The 22,152-nt window shown below is 30.8% G+C and overlaps 3 protein-coding genes across 8 annotated transcripts in view; 1 reads left to right on the forward strand and 2 right to left on the reverse strand.

The window, feature by feature from the left end:
• Positions 1 to 12,748, reverse strand: part of LOC143206548 (sodium-independent sulfate anion transporter) — a 30,355-nt gene extending 17,607 nt beyond the window's left edge. For both annotated transcript variants that reach the window (XM_076419144.1, XM_076419143.1), the window contains exons 1-6: positions 12,705 to 12,748; positions 9,277 to 9,452; positions 5,484 to 5,768; positions 5,230 to 5,421; positions 449 to 669; positions 216 to 390 (exon numbers count right to left, since the gene is read on the reverse strand). In XM_076419144.1, coding sequence (XP_076275259.1) covers positions 216 to 390; positions 449 to 669; positions 5,230 to 5,421; positions 5,484 to 5,768; positions 9,277 to 9,409 — 1,006 coding nt within the window. In that variant the 5' untranslated portion in view covers positions 9,410 to 9,452; positions 12,705 to 12,748. The remainder of the gene's footprint in view (positions 1 to 215; positions 391 to 448; positions 670 to 5,229; positions 5,422 to 5,483; positions 5,769 to 9,276; positions 9,453 to 12,704) is intronic.
• Positions 12,749 to 13,922: 1,174 nt separating this feature from the next.
• On the forward strand, positions 13,923 to 16,440 carry Cluap1 (Clusterin associated protein 1). The gene is made up of 6 exons (XM_076419145.1): positions 13,923 to 14,040; positions 14,102 to 14,484; positions 14,538 to 14,633; positions 15,160 to 15,377; positions 15,742 to 16,022; positions 16,075 to 16,440. The coding sequence occupies exons 1-6, from the start codon at positions 14,019 to 14,021 to the stop codon at positions 16,317 to 16,319; spliced, it is 1,245 nt and encodes a 414-aa protein (XP_076275260.1). The 5' UTR covers positions 13,923 to 14,018; the 3' UTR covers positions 16,320 to 16,440.
• Positions 16,441 to 18,011: 1,571 nt separating this feature from the next.
• The window catches only part of LOC143196017 (salivary peroxidase/catechol oxidase), a 73,847-nt gene continuing 69,706 nt past the window's right edge, over positions 18,012 to 22,152 (reverse strand). For all 5 annotated transcript variants that reach the window (XM_076403613.1, XM_076403602.1, XM_076403608.1 and 2 more), the window contains 3 exons: positions 20,973 to 21,178; positions 19,162 to 20,914; positions 18,012 to 18,337 (listed from right to left, as the gene is read on the reverse strand). In XM_076403613.1, coding sequence (XP_076259728.1) covers positions 18,190 to 18,337; positions 19,162 to 20,914; positions 20,973 to 21,178 — 2,107 coding nt within the window. In that variant the 3' untranslated portion in view covers positions 18,012 to 18,189. The remainder of the gene's footprint in view (positions 18,338 to 19,161; positions 20,915 to 20,972; positions 21,179 to 22,152) is intronic.

Raw genomic sequence — 22,152 nt, forward strand, 5'->3', positions numbered from 1 at the left:
CCTTTTTAATGGAAAAATTATGAAATTTCATGCAAGCCGCTAATATATTAACAATTAAACAATATATTATAGTGATTATTGAACAAAGTTATTGGAGTTTTAACTTAAGTAAGTGGTGCCAATTTCTTTGTGCTCTCATAGTATGATATTATATATTAGGCAATATGATGACGATATATCTTTTTTTCGATGCTAAGTTTTTAATGTACACTTACCTGTCAATCGGAACGGATTTTGACCTTGCTTTTCTAAAGCGTATGCTACAGAAGCTGACACTACAACAACAAGCAAATTGCGCGCCGTACATAACAACCAAAAAATGCCATACAGTATTTTATGGGTGGTACTTCTAGAGCCATCCCTTCTGGTCAGATTAATGTCTTTAAGTTTCTGTAATATTTAGAATATCTGGAACGGTTTTCATTAAAACAGACAGCAATACATTTACCTTTAAAGCGATTAAGATGGCGATTGAGATGAAGCCCATGGCGCAGTCAGCACTACTTGTTTCCGAAATATGTTCAAATATTTGCGACCAAACCAGCACAAAATTGTCCCCAGGATAATCAAGTCCTAGGAGATCTTTGACTTGCGTCGTGGCAACTATAATAGCAGCCGCAGAGGTAAAGGCGACAGCCACAGGTCCAGATATAAAGTCAATTAAAAAGCCTAAATAAAATATTAATAAACATGTCATTTATATTTGCTGTAACGTTTCTAATTAATGAAAAAAATACTGTAAATTAATGTTGATGAATTTAGAACCGAATCTGCAACTTTTGTTAGTTTGTCTGTTTTCAGTCAACACATGTGTGACCTACGTTTTAAGCTTTCGTACTGTAGTATGTTAGTACACATTTCCATTTGGTGAAAGCTCTTGTAAATACATGTCCAAGTTTCTAATTCAAGTTCATAACAAGACTTTCAAGCTCTTATTGAAGTGGAGTTTGTAAATCCATATTGTAACATCAAATCTGGACAATGACATCGATATCATTACTTCTAAAATAGTTCCACCAATGATGAATATTTTATCAATCGCAATGTTCGCATCTTCATCATCTTTTGATATTCAAATCATTCAAATACTATTAAGACAAAATTTACAGTCCTTATAATATAAAAATTATTAGTAAATAACTGAAACTAAGTTAATTTGAAACTAAATCAGACAGTAATTTAAAATGATATTCATCCTATTTTTTTTTTAATTACAATAAATATTTTTCTGAAATGATTTCAATATGTATGTAACTTCCTTTTTATTTACTAAATAATATAAATGTTTAGAGTGTTAATTACAATTTTACGGTTCTTTTAATATGTAGTAATTAATATGTAATTCTTGTCTAAATATTAATAGCAGGTTTTAAAACCGGTTACTCTATATAATAATATAATTATTAATTATTCCGTACACTCTATGAAATACATTAGATATGAATTAAATACGATTTTTTATTGTGTTAGACGATTTTTGTGATTATGTTCGAAAACATTTCAATATACAATAAAAATTTCAGTCAAATGTGTTATAGGCATATAGCTAATTTTGATCAATGGCCGAATTAGAAAGCTTTTTATGTTCTATCGTTTAAATTAGTATTGACGTAGTAATTCGTTAGTGGAAAAAAATAATAAATTCTGATTAAATTACATTTGATTGCATAGGTTTTTTAGCGTCATGGGAGCCAGTGTTAAGGCTTGAAATAAAATTGTGTTCAGCATAACTGATCCTTAAATCAGCCTATCAGTAAACATCTTAACAATCGAATAAGAAATTTAAAGAGAACCTAAAATTAATGAACATTTAGCTATATATATGGATATTTTCATAATGTGTGTACATTATTGTGATATATGCTCTTGCATCACATCCCTGAACTGTAATTTGTTAATGATTGCTTAAAAACTATACAGGAAATAGCTTCCTTTATCTGTTTATTGAAAGTTGCAAAAAGAATTACATTAATTTAGGTATTTTCAGATGTCTTTATCCAATGAGCTCCGAACAAAATATTTACAGGTATATACATTTTAAATGCTTCTGTTTTCCTTATAGGAATTTCAATAGAATATAACTCCGAATTGTTGGTTATTAGTCACTATCATAAACGTTGCTATCACTAGAAAGTGTGTACACATGTAAACTAGCCGATAACAAAACCATAAAATATTTTTATTTTAAACATAGTTTTAAGTTTGGAGAAAAAATATAAAAAATAAAAGAGGGTCATTTAAATAATTTCGTCCCACCCATCTGTAGTGTTCATCATTCATTTGACTCAATGCGGTAGAACATGTACGGCCTCAAAAGCAGTTCCCGAGTTAATAAAAATATCCCTCTACATTAATTCACGCTTCTTACATAAAATAATATTTTAAGTAATCTTATATTGAAAAAGTGGATTGGGGAAAATGTCTTCGAATAGGTGAGTTTCTATTGGACAAGGACTTACTATAGCGCATTTGAAAGATAATAGCTAATTATCAATTTTGTTATGTGTTGCTTATTTGTTCCTCAAAACCGAAAATGCAAGAAAGGTTTATCGAAAATTGAGTCATATATATATATATATATATATATATATATATATATATATATATATATATAATCTCACCCCACATTGCTGCTAGAGACTTGCATCGTGAGCATATCGAATGTGGTTAAAATATTTCTTAAAGTAGAGAAAGATGAATTAACTCTACATCACACAAATTTAGCGATTCACCAAAACTTGAGAGATATTGGCTAGGAAATTCTTAAGCAACCACCGTAAAGCCTGGACCTAATTTCGTGCGACTACTGGGTGTTGGATGCAGTGCTCTGATAACGGTATAGAACTGAATTGAAAAAGTTTATAAACAAAAAATCTCACAAGTTCTAATGTTTTAATCGGAATAATGGTTTTAATTAGCGTTGGGAACTATCGACTGAAATTGACTATCGACCGTTTAGTAATTAACTACTTTTTATTCGACATTTCAGTCGCTATTTTTGGTTCGACTGATTTTACTACTTTTTACTAGTGACTATTGCAGTCGACTACTTTCAGTCGCTATTTTCGATAAGACTGATTTTATTTCTATTTACTATCGACTGTTTCAGTCGTGTACTTTTAGTTACTCTATTAGGTTCTACTAGTTTCATTCGACTGATGATTTTTAACATTCTGGCTCTATCGTTCTAGCCGTGACTTTGACAAAAATATGCCGACCATATGCTTGCATAGATTTAAATGTAATACATATAGTCTTATGTTCTATTTTGGGAGTTTGCTTGTAAATAACAGTATATTGTATATTAATATTGCAGCAATTTAGAACGCTATTTTTCAAGAATATTAATTAATGTAATATAGCAAGCAAATTCAAACTGTGAATGATAAAATGAGTAAAATACTTGTTGGTTTTTTTATGACAATAATAGGTAACTTTTTTTATTGATTTCTTCGTTTGGATCTAACTTTCTGGACTTTTCGAGCCTTTTGATTGTCAAAGTTTCTTTGCTAAAAACTTGAAAATCAAATTTAAATTCAAAATGTTCCAGAAATTGCATAGATTTTTAAAAAAATTGTAAAGACGTGATAAACTATATTCAGTATTTATACTAAATATTTCTAATAAATAAATTTTCTGATAGGAACATTTCTTTAATGTTCAATAATTTATTTAAGAAAGTAATGATGGTCACTACACCTTTTGGTTAAGATTTATTTTATCAACAAGTAAGAGAGAGAAATCTTTTTTATAATCTACTTTTATTATTTTATAACCTTTCTGTAGAACGACGCATTCAGCGAAACGATCGATGGTTTGAGAATAATTTGAAAGAAAGTCCTCAAGTTCCGGTATCTGTAATTAGACGTCATCAATAAAATACAATCCATATTTTTAGACCATCGATTTAAAAAAAATAGTATTCGTTATTACAAATAATGCTGAGGCGATACAAGAAGTTATCGCAAAAGAGATATCTTCCATTCTAACTTCAAAAAATTCAAATACAGAACTACAACTCGAAATTCAATACACATACCGACGAAGAATATATTACATCTGAAGGTATTTTGATAAAATAACTAGCTAGAATGAAAGAAATAATTACATCAAGTAATACAACAGCTTTATACAACAATAATTATGCAGTATTTGGAAATACCACTTATTGGGCGCTTAAAAAACCCATTAGATTTTTGGCAAGCACATAAAATGATATCACTTGAATTACATAAGTTACATTTAAAATATTCTGCTATACCCGCAACATCTATCCCCTCGGAATGAATTTTTGTCAAAATCTGACCAAATTATTAACGATCGAAGAAATCGCATCATGGGAGAAAAGCCAAACATGATTATATTTTTGAATAGTGATTAATAATATAATAGTGAATTATTTCCGTTCAATAAATGAAACATTTATTTTATTTTGAAAGGCTCTGGTAGTTATTGTGCAATCATTTTTGATTATGTTATGGATTTTTTTTTTCTATGATTAAGTATATGTTTAATTTTTATTTAGTATTTATGGTTACTGTACATCTTTACATTTTAGGCTTTGTATATATATATATATATTATAGTATGTTATATAAAAATAGCAATTAACATATTATTAAAATACGATAAAATATTTGGGGGTCATTATTTCATTCCTTTTTACAGATCACAGAACAAATATAAAAGTAATTCTACTTCCTTTAAAATGAAATTATTCAGTGCATGGCAATGGTATTCAGTAATTATTTCTTTCCTTTTCTTTTTTTAAATTAGTACGAGAAGGAATATATAAATCTCCGTCTCGCTTATACTACCATTAAAAAGAATAAGCACATTTAAAATAAACTGCTCCAAGCAATTATCTCCGTCCTTTCCTCTCTCACAATTTATACAGGAAGGAATTCGTACATATTCGTCTCGTGTCATTAATGGAAAAAAACAGTGGAACCGTGCATTTGACTGAAAATAGTAATTACTATTTTGAGTCGCGAGTTTTAGACTATCGACTGTTTTGACTGTTTTGCGACTATCGACTGTTTCGACTATTTTCAGTCGACAGTTCCCAACCCTAGTTTTAATATAAAAGTTAATTAGTGCTTGAAAGTTATATGAATAATTTCGCTCTGAAAAAAATAATTTAAAAAAACACCGATGTTATTTTTCCCCAGCACAAAGTTCGAAATCTCTTTGAAGGAATAATTTTAAAAATTGAAATGAAGTGTCTACCTAAATGTAAAATTCCCATAACAAATTCGACGCATCCGCTCAGAAAACACAACAAGACTGCACCAGCTACACCGAGTTCGTGTTTATTCTCTCGAACTAGTAGCCCTTCAATAGCAGTTGGACCAACAGGCGAATCTTTGCTACTTCCAAAGATGGCATACACAAAAGGTGCCACAAAAGATGAATATAAACCTAAAACGTAACATTTCATTACAGCTGGTACAATATTCTACATATATAATTTAATACCATACCAATTTGTGGTGGTAAGCCTGCTACATTTGAGTAAGCTATTGCTTGTGGTATGATTGTAAGTCCCACAGTCAATCCTGCTAATAAATCTGAAATAGCAGTTTCCCATGTATAGTGAGGCAAATAAGCAACAATAGGTATTCTTTTCTTTAGAGTTTTGAGACTACAAAAACTTCTAGCTTGTTGCTTCAACCATTCATTTGGCGGAACGTCCTCTGGTCCAGAAAACAACAGTGATCTATGTCGTATATATAAATGTTCTTGGAGATCTATTGTTGTCGCAGTAGCTGGAAATATTTACATGCAAATTAGCAATATAGTTTTTGGTTTAGAGTTTAAGATTATTTTAATATACTGAGGAAAATCCCATTAATCAGATAGCATTGAAATATAATTTGTTTTATACATATGGTCTTTGTTGTTTATCGTTTCATTAAGTAATGCAAAATAACAATAGCAAATAGCAAATTAAGTAATTATTGTTTTAATTATTTTCCAAGACCCTATCAAAAATTATAGATGTTATTTCAGCGTTGCTGTTATGTTCTATAGATAATTATTTGCTGAATTGGTTTCATTGTACATAATTTATAACTAAAATTAAAGTCGAATTTTCGAATGTATTTCAAATCGACATTTTTAGAAATTCGTTAACTACCAAGTTTGTTCATGACATCAAAATTCCATTTCTATGATTGTAATTTAATATTGAAGGATTTTCAATAGATGTCCTTACTTCATGTTATATCACATCGGATATTACATAATGTATATTGTTTGTTATATTTTAAAAAGTCTCCTTTTCACCAACTAGAGTTTATCTGGACTGGATCTAGTACTTAGCAGGAGCTCCGAACCACGGTCCTCGGCATTAAACCTAGCGGCTGGAGAGTGACCTTAGAGATTATCCCAGAAGACATCCGGTCTTACCCAGCCTGGTTACTGGTTTGACTGTAACGATTACGGTAACTGTACGGATTGTGCACTCTTGTCTAATGGACAATAACAAATATAAACAGTAAGAGGACGGCCCTGTTCCCTCGACCACTATGCCAATCAAGCTGGCTGTATTATATATGAATTTGTTGAAAGCTAAACAATACGCTTTTGCAAGTCAACAAATAATATTATAGCTGTTGAAAAAATCGATAAATTATTTATCATAATCTTGAAATTTTTAAGAAAAAAATGAAAAAATTGATCTAATTGTTAAGTTGAAGGTAAGTTTGAGGCAAAAGAGGGTGCTATCAGAAATATAAAAAGAAGCTAATTAATATTTAATATGTTATGATATGTCTGTTTAGATACACATGTTTTATAATTGTTTTGTATTAAAAAAAGGTCTTCAATCCTAATCTCTAATTCATATATAATTCCATTGTCCTCCATTCCATATCCAAATCCATTATCGTATTATGTTCTAATATGGGTTGAATGGTTGAAAATAGTTATTCTAGTCAGGTAAGTCATTTAGGTATCTCATTAAGTAATGTAATACCACTGGTACTGCGGCCTTGAAACAAATGCTGCTTGTGGATTACCTCCAGACGAGTAAAAAATGCTGTTATGAAGAAAGTCTTGAAGAACTTTAACGAAATTTGACATTAAAGGAGATTGTCAATATATAGGCTAATGACAATATTTATTATATCATAACTATATAAATATAGCCTATTAGCGTGAAATTGAAAAGTAATTAACAAACTTAATCTGTTTAGTAAAATGTTGAAAGGAACTAATTGGTTAAAATGCGAAATAACTTTAGGAAATGAAGTAATCTATTAATAAAAAAATGTTCTCATTAGAAACTTTATTGTTCACTGATTTACTGTTATAAAGGATTTTAAAGGATCGACATTTTTGTTTATTGTCAATTATTCAGTGTGATATTTGTGTACATAGATTCGATAACATGAAAATCAAATAAAAATAATGACATATAAGTAAAATACGATTTTAATGAAATAGCATTAGATCAGAGGCTATCAGACAGCTATAAGATCGTCATCAGACCAAACACTTGCCGGTCAGCACGTTATGAGCTTTAATTCACTGACAATCGATGAAGTGACCTTTATTACTAGAAATAATTTTCCGCAAAAAGACAGATGTAAGTCATACTAAATTTACCGGGTCATCTAGCCTGTTGGATTTTGACGAAATCCTTTGTGTGGTGCTGCGGTATAGTTTCAGGACTTTTTTTACAATTTTTTTGAATAAACAATATAACAACAAAATGTTCATGTAGTTGTGGCTAGATATCAAAAATTGTAAGCATTATTATTTTAAATAATGGAAAACAATATAATATGTATGAAATATGTTATTCCATCGAAACGACAAGCTAATATTTTGTTAGGAAAGCGTCCGTGCGATCCATTACTCTTATGTAAAATTCAAATAGATTTATAATGTTGAGACTGTGATTATTTTGTACCTGATATATCTAAAATGCAGGTCAATTGAAAAGTCCCCGGCCTGACACATAGATGGCACTACTAGAATTAAATCCATATGTTTTTAGTTAGCCCTAATCCTCAAAAGATGCGTGTATAAATTTGACAGCTGTCGGATCATTAGTTTGTGAATTATAGGATTTCGAGTGAATCAACTTTTGTTAATGTGAAAAATATGGATAAAAAGGAATTTCGCGTGTTGACAAAATATTGCTTTTTGAAAGGAAAAAATAAATTTGCAAAAACTTGACTTGATACCGAGTTTCCGGACACTGCTCCGGAAAAATCAACTGTTAGGTATCGGCATGCTAAGTTTAAACGTGGTAAAATGAACACCGATGAACGTAGTGGACGCTCAAAAGAGGTTGTTACCGACGAAAACATAAAAAAATTCACAACATGATTTTGAATGACCGTAAAATGAAATTGAATGAAAAGCAGACACTCTAAAGATATCAACTGAACATCATATCATTCACGAATATTTCAGTATAAAAAAGCTTAGTGCAAAGTGGGTGCCGCGCGAGCTCACTTTTGACCAAAAATAATGATGAGTTAATGATTCGGCGCAATGTTTGAAGATGATCAAGCCTATTAAATCCGAGTTTTTGCGTCTATATGTGACAACGGATCGCATGGAATGGAAACATGGCTCCATCTTTTCACTCCGAAGTCCAATCGACAGTCATCTGAGCGTGGGAAATCGCAACAGTCGGCTGGCAAGGTTATGTCGTCCGTATTTTGGGATATGCATGGAATAATTTTTGTTTACTTCCTTGAAAAAGGAAGGACCATCAACAGCGACTATATATAGCGTTATTGGACCGTTTGAAGGACGAAATCGCCGAAAAACGGCCGCATTTAAAGAAAAAGAATGTGCTGCTTAACCAAGACAATGCACCGTGTCACAGTTCAGTAAAAACGATGGCAAAAATCCATGAATTGGGCTTCAAATTGCTTTCTCATTCACCGTATTCTCCAGATATGGCCATCAGCGACTATTTCCTGTTCTCAGATCTCAAAAGGATTCTCGCTGGGAAGAAATTTTCGTCGAATGAAGAGGTGATCACCGAAACTGAAGCCTATTTTGAAACAAAGGGCAAATCGTACTACAAAAATGATATCAAAAAGTTGGAGGGTCGCTATAATCAGTGTATCGCCATTGAAGGGAATTATGTTGAATAAAAAAAACTAATTTTTCCAAAAAAATATATCTTATTATGGTAGGCCGGGGAGTTTTCAATTAAACTGTTATATCTGCTCATGTAATACAAAATTATACCTTTAATTAATACATAAACAATTAAAACAGAAAATAATAATTGGCTTACCAACTTACATCGTCTAGAATCCTTCACCACCGCTGTCGATTTGTCCGAGCCGTCTTGCATGCTGTTGTTCTCTGGATCACTGTTGATGATATATGAAGTTAACACTACTTTGTCATCATTCTTTACATTCTTCGGTAGCATTCTTTTTAGTGACTAGAATGTTTTGGCAATATTTTCATTTGAACTGCAAAAAAAACGCCATATTAAAATGTTATTAGATGGGGCATATTAGAACAAAAACAAAATTGATGTAACCAATGATGCTATAATATAGAGTATTCAATCAAATACTATTCTAGTCAAAAATAGTAAGACCTTTAAAATAATATATAGTATATTATTATGGGTTATGTATTGTATTTAATCCGTTTCTTCTCTACTTTTTCTTTGGCTTGGGTTTAATCTCATTAATCGGCTTAAAGAGATATCCGAGAGGTGGTTTTTTAACTTTACAAAAAAGTCTAGCGAAGCTAAATTAGGTGAATAAGGCGGTTGTGGAATGATATGAATTGGATTTTGGTCAAAAAGTCCTTAAGGATCAATAATATTCTGGAAATCACTCAGGATCTGTTTCAAATCTTGCGGGGTTCGTTGTTTGTTTACTGTACTGTTTTTATTTAAAAATATAAAACGTAATAAAAACCATTCATGTTACCCTTTACTCATTGTTATCACTAAACACAATAAACACAAACACTAAACACTTAAGAATAATGCCTAAGAGGACTATTATCAGTCATTTAAATATTTATCCTAAGGTGGATCTTGAAAATGATATGCTTGATGACATATGGCGTTGTTGGTGACTCATTACTTATTAGCACCAAAGAGATCTACCTTTGTCTTTACGAGTTGCTCCAACCTATCTATAAACAATGTAGAAATCTAAAGGACGTCCATAAGCTTTTAGAATCTCTTTGTATTCCTCTTGAACAATAGTGCTTTTGCAACAACAGCAGCACATCAATTGAAATCGTTCGTTCATTTTCAACGGCTGCTGTTGCGATATTAGTACCAGAAACTGAAGTACTTTGAAGAGAATCCAGTTGTTCAAGACTCCACCATAATTGCTTTAATATATTTATTATTTCCTTTTGTAACAATACAAATACAAATATTAAGTAATTGGAAAGTTCAGTACTAAATTATTTTAATAATTATACGGATTAAAAAATAACATTCAAATACTCGACACTTACACTTGTAGTCTATAGAAAGTTATTTTGTACATACGTCATCATGGTGTTTAATGTATTGCCTGTCGCAATTTGTAAATTCGTTTTAGAATCAGACAATATTTTACTTTTCATTTTATTCTAAACAGAGATACAATGCTCTCTGATAAGTGCGAGCAAGTAACCGAACTAGCCTGCCAAAGCCGCCTAGTTCAAACGTATGCAAAATTCTTCAAAATAATAGTGATAAGAGGTTATAAACCGTCAAACGCTGTTTTAATTTTTTTGTCTTGCTTGTTCACTTGAATGAAACTTCCTGAATATGATATGATTCAATGCTGCCAATTTCTAAAACAGGGTGATGATAATCGAAATTAGTAAAGGTGAGTATATAATTAATATATAATAACTGTAGGAAATGTTATTATAGAGTGTAAAAGATTTATGTGCACAGATATGTGTGTAATTGTTCAGAATATACATGAGCATTTAGTCGAAAGGTTTCAGGAGAAAGAATAGTAATTGTTTTGCAGATATGGCAAATTCATTAAGGAGAATGCAGTGTTGAAATCTAGTTTTATGAAGAAAGATGTATACAGGTATTAACAGAACAAACGTTGGAGAAATACAGTGATCAAAACACCTTTAAAAGGGAACACAGCACAAAAGGACACAAGAACTTTACGTAAAAGGTCCATATGCTTTCTAATGAAAAAACAATATATTACTTAGACATACATTTGCTAATTAGGTGTACTAGGTTTCCACAGGATACAACTACAAACGCACTCTAAATAGAACTCTAAATCATTGGTGGTATGGAAAAGAGTTTAATGTAAATATAATTAAGCACAACCCTAACTTACAAACTATTATATCTGTGTACTTAATTATAGTTTGAAGTCCTTCGATAATATATACATCAAATTTACTATTATATTAAAATAAATTATATTTGATAACAGTATTTTTGTTTAATTATTTTACTGTATGTGATTTTGTTGCATGTCAAAGCCAAAGTGAAATAAAACTCACAGTCGATACGACAACATTGCAACGTTTTGACGTTATAAATTTAGACACGTATGTACAAAATAACTTTGGATTGACTGTATATACGTTTTTATCAAGTTCTCCAATCAGTTACTCTTTTTAATTCTTTAAAAAACATAATTTTATCATTTTGAGTGATAACACATTCCACATGCCATTTATCAATTATAAATGAATTCTTAGAAACTCGCGGTTTGATTTAGGTTTTGGGATAATGCAGAACTTATCGTTTGCAATGCAACAAACTTAACAACTCAAGTGTCATAAAAATAATGTTTTAAAATTAACAGAATCTATATACAATTATAGTGTATATTAAAAATATCCATTGAGGCAAGGCATTTGCATATTCGCCATATTTAGCCTTCGAAATTTGATTTCGTTTTTCCAAATGTGGACAAATCTATGAGATGGCTTGAGATTATCATATATTTTATTGATATTAATATATTGATCAGCGGTCAGCTAAAATTGTAATAATTAATTAGATTTATTTTATTATTTTCTTTATTATTATATTATATTTATTTTCTTGATAGAAATTCTAGAGTATTAAAAAGTAAATGTCCCGAACATATTCGAGACGCCGTGACTAAAAATTTATAAATTTTCAACAATTTTACAGTAATAGTTTTACTTATATCATATAACATAAAACGATAAATAAGTCACTGATAACTTATGTAGTTTGTGGCTTTTTATAGTATCATGTATTTTTATTGAATTTGTTTAGCTACGTTGGATTTTTAAAAGTTCTATAAATACCAATTAAAATATTAAATAATTATCAGATATTAAGTTTTTTGATTTTATTTACTCAGATATAAAAATATTATACCCAATGACGCGTTATCATCCACGATCAGCCAATATTCTAATATTTAATAAGATTTATTTTATTATTTTAAAGTCTTCATGCTAGCAATATTAATATAAAAAAATAAAGGTCTCTAACAAATCGTTGACATAATCATATTTGAGAAATTATTAGTTGAAATTTGCAATAATTTTACAGTAATAGCTTCACTTATACCATATGTAATAACAATAAATAAGTCACTTATCTGTAACAACAGCTAATTGTTCGTGGTTTAATATCGTATGATTTATTAATGTTGAATTTGTTTAGTAATATTCAATTCTTCATTTCCTGACGTCATTTTGATCGGACAAATTTTATATTTCAATTAAATTTTAAAAAAACTTACACGTACGTAATGCATAAAAAACACACTTTTTCACCTTTTTAAATCAAACTGCTTGCTAATACACCGAACTGTTTCTGATAAAGAAACAATGTTAAGCTAATTACATTTCCAATGGTGAAAATTTTTTTGTACTTATGGGTCAGTGAACATGATTTTACAAAATCTTCGTTTTGGTTTTTTTTCTTCATTCTATACAAGGTAAAATGGTTTTCAATGACCTTTGGTAAACACTTGACTGATTTTTTCTTTTGCTTTGATTGATCTGAGTATCACATAAATAATGAATGTTATTATATTATAAATCAATTGCGTCAATTTGTTTTTAAAAAATAACTTTTTTTTAAATATGTCTCTTATTATAAAATATATATTACCAATGTTAATAATAAACATCCAGGAATAATAAACGTCGTCAATTTTTGCTGGCACACTAGATTTATTATTTCAGTTTTGAATAAAATGTATAAGCACTCCATGTGAAGTATGATCTTAAATACTTAGCATGTCAAGTCAATAATAAAAATTCCATTTTTCATAATCTGATTATATTTTTACAATTTATATCTTTTTATCGTTTTATTATTAATCCCTTAAGTGCAGCTACATATAAAGGCAATCTTTTCTACCAATATTAGTTTATATAACGTTATATTAGATAACTTAATATATCATTTAAAAGGCACAAACAGCTTATCCTGGAAAACTTCACATTTTTGTTATCTTATGTTATATTATAAAAAAGAACAATTTAATTTTATACATCAGTACTTCATCAATCTCATAGCGGCAAATTAGTTTTTATATTAATTAAAATATTTTCAATACTATTCATCAACATAGAAAGGTCAGTTAATCGGCTATGAAGATTTAAGTAAATAAAAATAAACATTTCGATTAGCTCTTGCTGTGGGAAATCAATTCCTAAAGTCATATATAACAAACAAATTTTAGTTAATTAAAAATTACTAGTTGATTTAATAGACTTTCGATATTTTTAATGTATAATAACAATATAAAATAATACACTTTAGCTAGGCAACTAGTAATATAGCGAAACTGTTACTTTATAGTTTGATGGATGTTTAATAGGAATATTTTTAGGACAATGATTTTTTTAATATATAGAAAGAGAATTATTTGTGTTAATATCTTATATTTTTTATAAAAAAATCCAATTTTTGTTTATGCAAGATTAGACAACTGTAATTACACTATGACAGACCATTGATGAATTTTCATTTCCATGACAACCGGTGTTTTCAAACAGTTTATGATCTGTTATAATATTATAATCAATGGGCGTTGATCAAAAATATGTCGTACAGGGATGTTCGAAGTAAGTTATTAACTAATAATTATTTTAGTGATTATTTTAATCCAACATTGTTTCATTTCAGATTTTTTGGAGATGTTGCGCTCGTTAGGTTATCCCAGCTTGGTTTCTATGGAGAGTTTTCGTACTCCTAATTTTCCTCTGGTAGCCAATTTATTAGTATGGCTAGCAAAGCGGTTTGATCCTGATACCGATATCCCTCTAGAAATTGGTGCTGAAGATGAACGGGTTAAATTAATAAGAAATGCAGCTCAGTTCATGGCTCTCAAAGCAGGTATTAAACTGAACACAAAAAGATTGTATCAAGCTGATGGCTATGCAGTGAAGGAACTGCTAAAAATAACGACTATTTTGTATGATGCCTTGAATGTAAATCTGGATGAGAATGAGGAGGATAGGCTAAATGAAGACAGCTTTAGTTTTAGAGATTTTGATGTGTCGGATAAAGTAATTCCTGTTTGAAATTAGGAGGTACCTGAATATAGTCATAAATATTTTAGGTGAGTGATTTGAAATTATCCAGACAACTGGCCAGTGAAATCACAACAACAGGAGCAAATTTGTATGACCTTTTAGGCAAAGAAGTAGAATTAAGAGTAAGTTATAACACATTATAAAAACAAAAAAGCTTTTTATGTTGTTTCAACTTTATAGTAAGGATTATATCGAAATTATAGTAATTAATTGTATGTGAACTTTAATATGTTCTTCAGGAGTTTGTGCAGCATTACCACTGTAACACAAGTTTTGTAGATATATCTGTTTTATGAGTATTGAATGTAACAACCAACAACTAATCAGTTTTAATGCTCGAACCTTCAAATAGTATTAGAGTAAATTTTTCACACTACAAAAATGTATCTCTTGATGTAGAAAAAATGCTAATAATTTTTTTGAGACAAACTATATGAAATTTCATTGGTTGATTAATCCATGGTACACTTCAGTACTTACTTTCAGTAATATTTTAGTAATATTCTAATACAAATCTATTATTGAGAATGGAGATCTGCATTATTTATTAATTAAAATTAAAATTATAAAATAATTTATATATAATTAAAATATAATTAATTAAAATTAATTAGCATATATATTATATGTACAAATGTTTTTTATTAGTCTGCTCGATTGAAGAGTATTGGTCGACAATTTGAACTTTCTGAAGTTGAGAGTGGCATCAAGAAGGCCATTGAGGCAATTAACGAGGAGATTTCGGAGACCAAACAGCTCATTGATAATGTTGCGGCAACGGAAGCCAGTTTGGATTCAAAAATTGAACGGAGGAAGCTCGAATTGGATAGATATGAAAAACGTTTGCAGACATTAAAGAAAGTCAGGTAATACTGAAGAAGTCATATTTTTATTTTGTTTTGTTCTTTTTTATGATATTCATTTTGTGTCGTTAGGGTAGTTGAAATAGGTGGGACTATTAGATAATTGTATTAATTATGAGAAATGGTCAAAAAAACGATAAAAAATTACAAAATATAATTATATGAATGATTTTTTACTGTCAAAATTTGGGTTTTAATAACTATAAGTTTTAATGCTTGAAAAGTAGGTAACATTGATAGTATTTGTATAAAAAATTCATTAATTACAATAACTTTAGTGATATATTGTTTCTTTGATTTATATTAAGTTTAAGTGGGCCAATTACAATGGATTTTTAACCATGTTATTTTTCAATTTTTGTTTTAGACCAGCATTTTTAGAAGAATTTACAGTTTTGGAACAAGACTTGGAACAACTGTTTATACAGTATTCTGTGCGATTGCGATGTCTGAATCAATTAGAAAGACAATTCTCTGAAATGGAACGTGTGCAGGTAGAGAAACAGTTACAGGCTACTTCTCCACGAATTCAGACTATTCCTCTGGACAAATTTGATATAAACGACGAGTTTCTCGATATCGATGAAGTGCCAGGGCAGCGACCTGGTGCTATCAATCGACAGGAAAGGCCTCGAGCTGGTACAGGAGGTATTTATTTTTGTTTAAAATAATGAACATGACTCATTAAGATATGTTTTAGGTCGGAAATCGCGAGCAAAAACATTTGGTTCCATGCAGCCGCCGCTCTCGGGCAGTCAGTCATCGTTAGATCTGAGTTCAGATGGGGAAACAGATGATTTATTCTTAGATAAGGAGGAACCAGAGCTGATGCCGTCTGAAGATGAGTCGCTGGCGTTAGAATTGTCTGGGATGGATCGAATTGCGCCATCTGGTCGAAAAACTAGCAGTAAAGTTCAAGAAGTAAATAGTGATGATGATTTTTAAACCAATGTATTTAAATTGCGTAATTGTTTTGCTCTAAAATATTGTATATATTTCTGCTTTAATTTAGACTTAAAGAATATACAAAATATATATCAATTACATACCTGATTCGGTTCAAAAATGTGTTTCTCTCGGCCTTTATAATTACTTTATCAAATATATTTCCTACCATAAATATTTTGAGGTTTTTTGAGATTTTTTAAAGTGAAATGACAGTGGTAAATATATCCGCACTTATTTTTTATTGCTAATTGGTCAGTACTAATGGCAATTTTTTGTTTCCGAGACTCAATTAAGGTCTAAAAGAGAAGAGTTTTTTTTATGTACAGTCAGCTAATGCAGGGGGTAATTACAGGTATACAAAGGGCAGTGGATGATATTACCATAAAGTTAAGAAGTTCCAAAGATACTTAAAACAATGAGGGAAATACGACAAGTGTCCTCAAAGAGTACTTTGAAGGTGACTGAAGGAATTTTATAAATCTATTAACACTTGTATTTAAATCACTCATATTGAAATACTGGAAAAAATCTATTGGTAAAAAAGCGATGAGGTAAACGTACATTTAAAGGTAAAAATAGCCGGTTTGGTGGCGCAGTGGTTAAGGTAACTGGACAGTCCTACTGTTGCTATAGTCGCGGGTTGGAATCCTGCTGGGGCATGGATGTACTTTATGTTTATAATTGTAAATTACTTTATAGACATCAGTGGAAAATCCGACAAGGAATAACCATGCCAGTCACTCCAGTAACCAGGCTGGGTAAAACCGGATGTCTTCTGGGATGGTTTCGAAGTTGGTCATTGGCTGGTCGGTAGTTTTAATGTCGAAGACCGTAGTTCGAAACCTACGTTAAACAGTAGGAAAACAGAAAAAATAAAAAAATTCTTGCTTCGCTTTTTGCCACTAACTGAAATTTATTGATATAGGTTGCATTTATCAAAACTTATTTTAGTCTTCTTCTGAATTCTTCTCTTCGCATATTAAATTAGAACTTTTGTAATTTGTAGAAAATTGTAATTGTAACAATGATGGTAGGTTGTTAAAGGTCCGTGAAAATTAAAGAAGATATCGTTGACACGATACCACACCAATTCTTAAACTTAATCAGAATAATGGTGGTAAATTCAGATCTCATCGATAATGATGAATCGAAATACAAAATATGTTATGTAATATTTAAAGTGACAATTGAATGTGTTTTATCCCATTGTGAGTAATGACAGATACATCTTTAGTGAAATGCACACAACAGATTCACCTATCATACTTTACATATAGTTATCTTTTCAATAATTTCATGACCACACGATGTTTTATTTGTATTTTTTTCTATTATTAAATATATACTGACACGTCAACTTTCAAGTAGTTTGTAAACTGATTGAGAAATTGTTGACAGATTGAAATTATATTTTGATTGTTATTATAAAAAATAAATTGGTATTTTGAGATTTATGAATGTTCTTATTGAAGAACCGAATATCTATAACATAATTAGTCAATATAATAAGCCATAATTTAAGAATTTACATTTGTCAAAAAAAAAAGTTTTTTGAGAATTATTTCTCATTTATTATTTATGGAAGATAAAATATGGTTGTAAATTACAATCTTTTAATACTTTCATTACAACTACCAGGTCTATATAACTATATAAAGAGTTTTGTTTTTATAAGAAATAAAACATAAATAAATTGCATAAATATATTAATATAAATAAGAAATAAATTAATTTAATAGTGTACACGAAACGGAAGTAAATAAATAAAAAGTTATATAAAAAAGAAAAATAATACATATCACCCAAATTGGCAGCGTAGTAGCTGGTATAACTTATTAACTATAAATAAAATTATACTAAACTAGTGTTAAATAGTTCTCTCGTTAGATTTGACGTTTTCTAAAGTTGCAAAATATTCATCCATAGGCCTGGGTACTTGGTATGAGCATGGATAGTTTGTTTTTAGTTCTGGTACTTCCTCAAACTCATCTTTATTGTTATTCTCATCCATATATCTGAAAATTATAATTAATATTTATTGGCATAATTAAAAAAGATCACTAATTATGATAAGTAACCTTATTATTATACATAAGTATTAAATTATAAAGTTATTCCAACTAAATTTAATCAATATATGAAATTATTAATCAAGTTGGGAATCAAGTTGATTAAATCTATACATTCCTAATTTATGTTATATAATTTTTAATGAAAATCGATAATATTCTTCCTCGGTTATTCAAATTATAATATTTTGACAAATCTATGATTTTTTTTCTTGAAATTTCAAAATTATTATTATATTACATACGATTGAAAGCAATCAACTTTTTTGTAATAAACAGGGAATTTTTTAATAAATACATTAACATTTTAAGTCTTTTTAAAATCTGTTTTGCTTTGATGTATTATTTTAAAATTAATCAATATATTAAGTGATATAAAGAATAAATTTTTAAAGTAGAGATATAATTAATTTCTATAATTTTTCTCAGTATTTTCTTTGTTACAAGGAATGTTACAATATTATTAATACTCTAATTTCTTATGTCTAAGAATTTGAGATCAATAGTAATAATTTAATCAATATATTTTTGAAGTACACTTTTATTATTCTGATTGGGATATATTAAAATCTTGAAATGTTTTCGTCATAATACATTCTTGACATAACATAATCCCGAAATATAAAAGAACAACACCCGTATTTAACTATTATCTATTAATAAGATCTAGTGATACGTATTAATTGGGATATTAAAATTGATATACAATAAAAAAATTACGTTTGTTAAACAATTTTGAGTTTATTTTTATTTAGTTGAAAACAACTTACCTTTTTGGGAAAGTTTCTGATGTCGATTCAATGTTGTTAATGTCACGTTTGGATCTGTCAAATATCTCTTGTTTCCTAACAGAAGAAAGGTGTACAAAAGTATTCTGTTCGTTACTGTCCTCAGCTAGTCGCGATTTAAAATCCAGTTTGTCATCAATGTCAGCGGCTGTCACAATTTTGTTTCTGTCGGATGGTTTCTTGTCAGTTTTACGTTGATTTTGGAAAAATTCACTCACAATGTCGTCGTTCTGTTCCTTGTCTTCGAATAAATTAACTGTTGGTTTTCGTTTGTGTTTTGTAATTATTACTGTGTCGTCATCATCGTCATCGTAATCAAGGCTAGCTGCGTGGAAGTTATTTTGTGGGACGAGATTCGAGGAAGAGAAAGGTCCGTTCTCGAAGATGGTCGGTCTTTGGGTGGTACGTTTGGGGTAGATGTTGTTCGTTTCGAAATAAGTTGGTTTTAAGTCAAAGTTGTCATTGTCGTCGTATCTGTCAGTTGTCACGTGTAAGAAATTGTCAGTAGTAGGCCGTGGTCGATAAAATCCGTTGAGGTTGGGTCGCTTGTGTCCAATAGGTTTTTGTGAATAGATATTATTGTCGATTTTGTCAGTATTGATATTGGGTGGATTGAAATTGTTGCCAAATAATACAGTTGGATACTGTACATTTTCAAAGGGTCTTGTGATGGGGGTGTCATCATTTCCGTAATATGTGTCGGTCGGTCTCTTCTTTGTTGGTGTTTTCGTGGTCGTTTGGGAATGTGAAGAAGGATATTGTATGTTAATATTAACTTGTAGAGATGGGTTATTGTTCTGGTGATAATTTGGTCTGGTAGTACGTTCCGGTACAATTCCTAGTAAATACGTAACGTCTTCTTGGTCGCCGTGGTTGATTTGGTAGTAGTGGGCCATATTCGTAAGCTTGACGGGTTTTGCGTGTTTTGCCTGTGGGGCGTCAGTGGTATTAGAACTAGTCCGTTTTCTCGTAGTACTATTAGTTTTGCTGGTATCGCGTTTTCGTCGTTGAGAACGATCTTCGAACAGCAACAGGTTGTCTGAGATACTGTTGAACTCAAAGGATTGTTCAGTCCAAGGTCCTAAGTCAAAGGTCCTGATCTCAGGGCTCTCGCAGTGTATTCGCATGTTTCGCATGTCGTCGGGTGATAGGAATACGAATGGTTGTATGGTCTCTATTTCGATCATGGTCTGACAGAGAACCTGCGCCAGAGACACCTTCCTGATCTGGTTCAGTTGTGCTTGACTGAACGAAGATTCCATGTCTCCGTTCTCGTACCAGAATCGGTCGCCTCTACGCAGGATAGAAAATTGCTGGGCGATGATGCAGGCGAAAGTCGGTCCGGTCACCGCTCCTTTCAACGGTTTCTCGGCTAAGCCACCCGTGAAGAGATCTACGTCGTCCACGTGCTGGTACAAGGTCCTCAGTTTTACCACCGTTGCTATGTTCATGACGCTCTCCATATCCTTCCACGATTTGATGGGAGGCAACGCACACGGCTTCCTCCAGTAGGTATACGGGGGGATGCCGTGATCGCGACCTCTCTGGATGTTGATCGAAACCAAGTCCATTCCGAACGGCGATCCGAACTGGAACAGGTGATTGGTCAGTTCCTCGGCGATGAACTCGTCGCGTTTTTGCGACGGCTGATTAGCCAGACCCAGCATCAATCGATCTAATGAGCCGCGGCTCCAGATATGCGGGAAATTCAGGAACTCCTCGTGCAGGGTAACATCTGTAAAACGGTTTCGTTATATCGATGGGGAGATTTACGTTTTTGGACGGGTTATTACTGTCAATCAGCGGGTTATGATGGCTGTCGGTTCGGATGAATGAATTCTGGACCAAGCTGTGTCCGAACCGGAAAGCTGCCGTGCTAAACGAATTGGATACGGTCGGATTAACTCGTCCGTTATACTTATCGTAATATCCGTTCTTTAGCAGCTTCAGCTCGAATAAATCCATTACTTCGGGGCCCAATACAATTGGCAAATATTCTCTAAAAGTTAAAATTATCAAATAAAATGTTGCTATATGATACTAAAATGATAATATTGTACGAAATTGTATTGATAAATGTATTTTAATATTTATATTTTGAATTTGTTGACTGTCTTATTATTAACTCGCAATAATTTATTATTGTCCATGCAATAAAACAAATGTCGTCATATAGAGGATATTGGATATTGCAGTAAAATTAATTTTAATTTTATCCAGCTAGTAGAGATAGAATGCTGTTTGATGCACTGGAATGAACATGTAACCGAATCGGCATATAAAATTCAATTTTGATCGATACTAGTGGAAATGTTGCCAAATATATCCAAAATTCTTTAAAATTAAATTTATGACAGCACGCAATTTGCAGCATTTGTAATATTTGCCGCATTAACTTTGAATTGTTTTGAATTGTCAATGGATTTTCAATGTCAATGGAAAATTAGTTTAAGATAGACGAGGTTCCGTGAGTTTCGCATCACTACTATAACTAAATTGTCTGATAACTTTTTATGAATAATTTGATTGATTATTGTTTTTATTGATTTTCGTTATGCTTTCAAATATATAATATACATCGTGGGGAAAAGTCCCGCTATCATTTTGATTGCCTATAACTATGCTCAAAGAAAAGATAATTAAGTTTGGTTTTCATAGAACGTTTATTTGATCTTTACAGTTTTTTTTCCTTATAATTGAAAAATTATATCGCAATCAAAATGGTAGCAGTACTTTTGCCCCAGCTGTTTCTAGCCATCGCTTTGGGCAGCCTTGAAAGTTGAATATTTTCGCTTAAAAATTATTCAACTTCTTCAGGCATCTTACGATGATTTCATTAACTGTGTGCAAGTGTGAAACGATTTGTTGAAATAATTTCAGATCTGAGTTGATGTTCACCAAAAAGACGCACAGTGGTGCATCCAATTATGCGAAAATCATTAAAAAATACATGATGTTCATTATGATGCTACA

Source organism: Rhynchophorus ferrugineus, unplaced genomic scaffold (assembly GCF_030347505.1).
Source record: "Rhynchophorus ferrugineus isolate W39M unplaced genomic scaffold, kcgeb_rfMv2 rfM1, whole genome shotgun sequence".
In the NCBI taxonomy this organism is placed as follows: Eukaryota; Metazoa; Arthropoda; class Insecta; order Coleoptera; family Curculionidae; genus Rhynchophorus; species Rhynchophorus ferrugineus.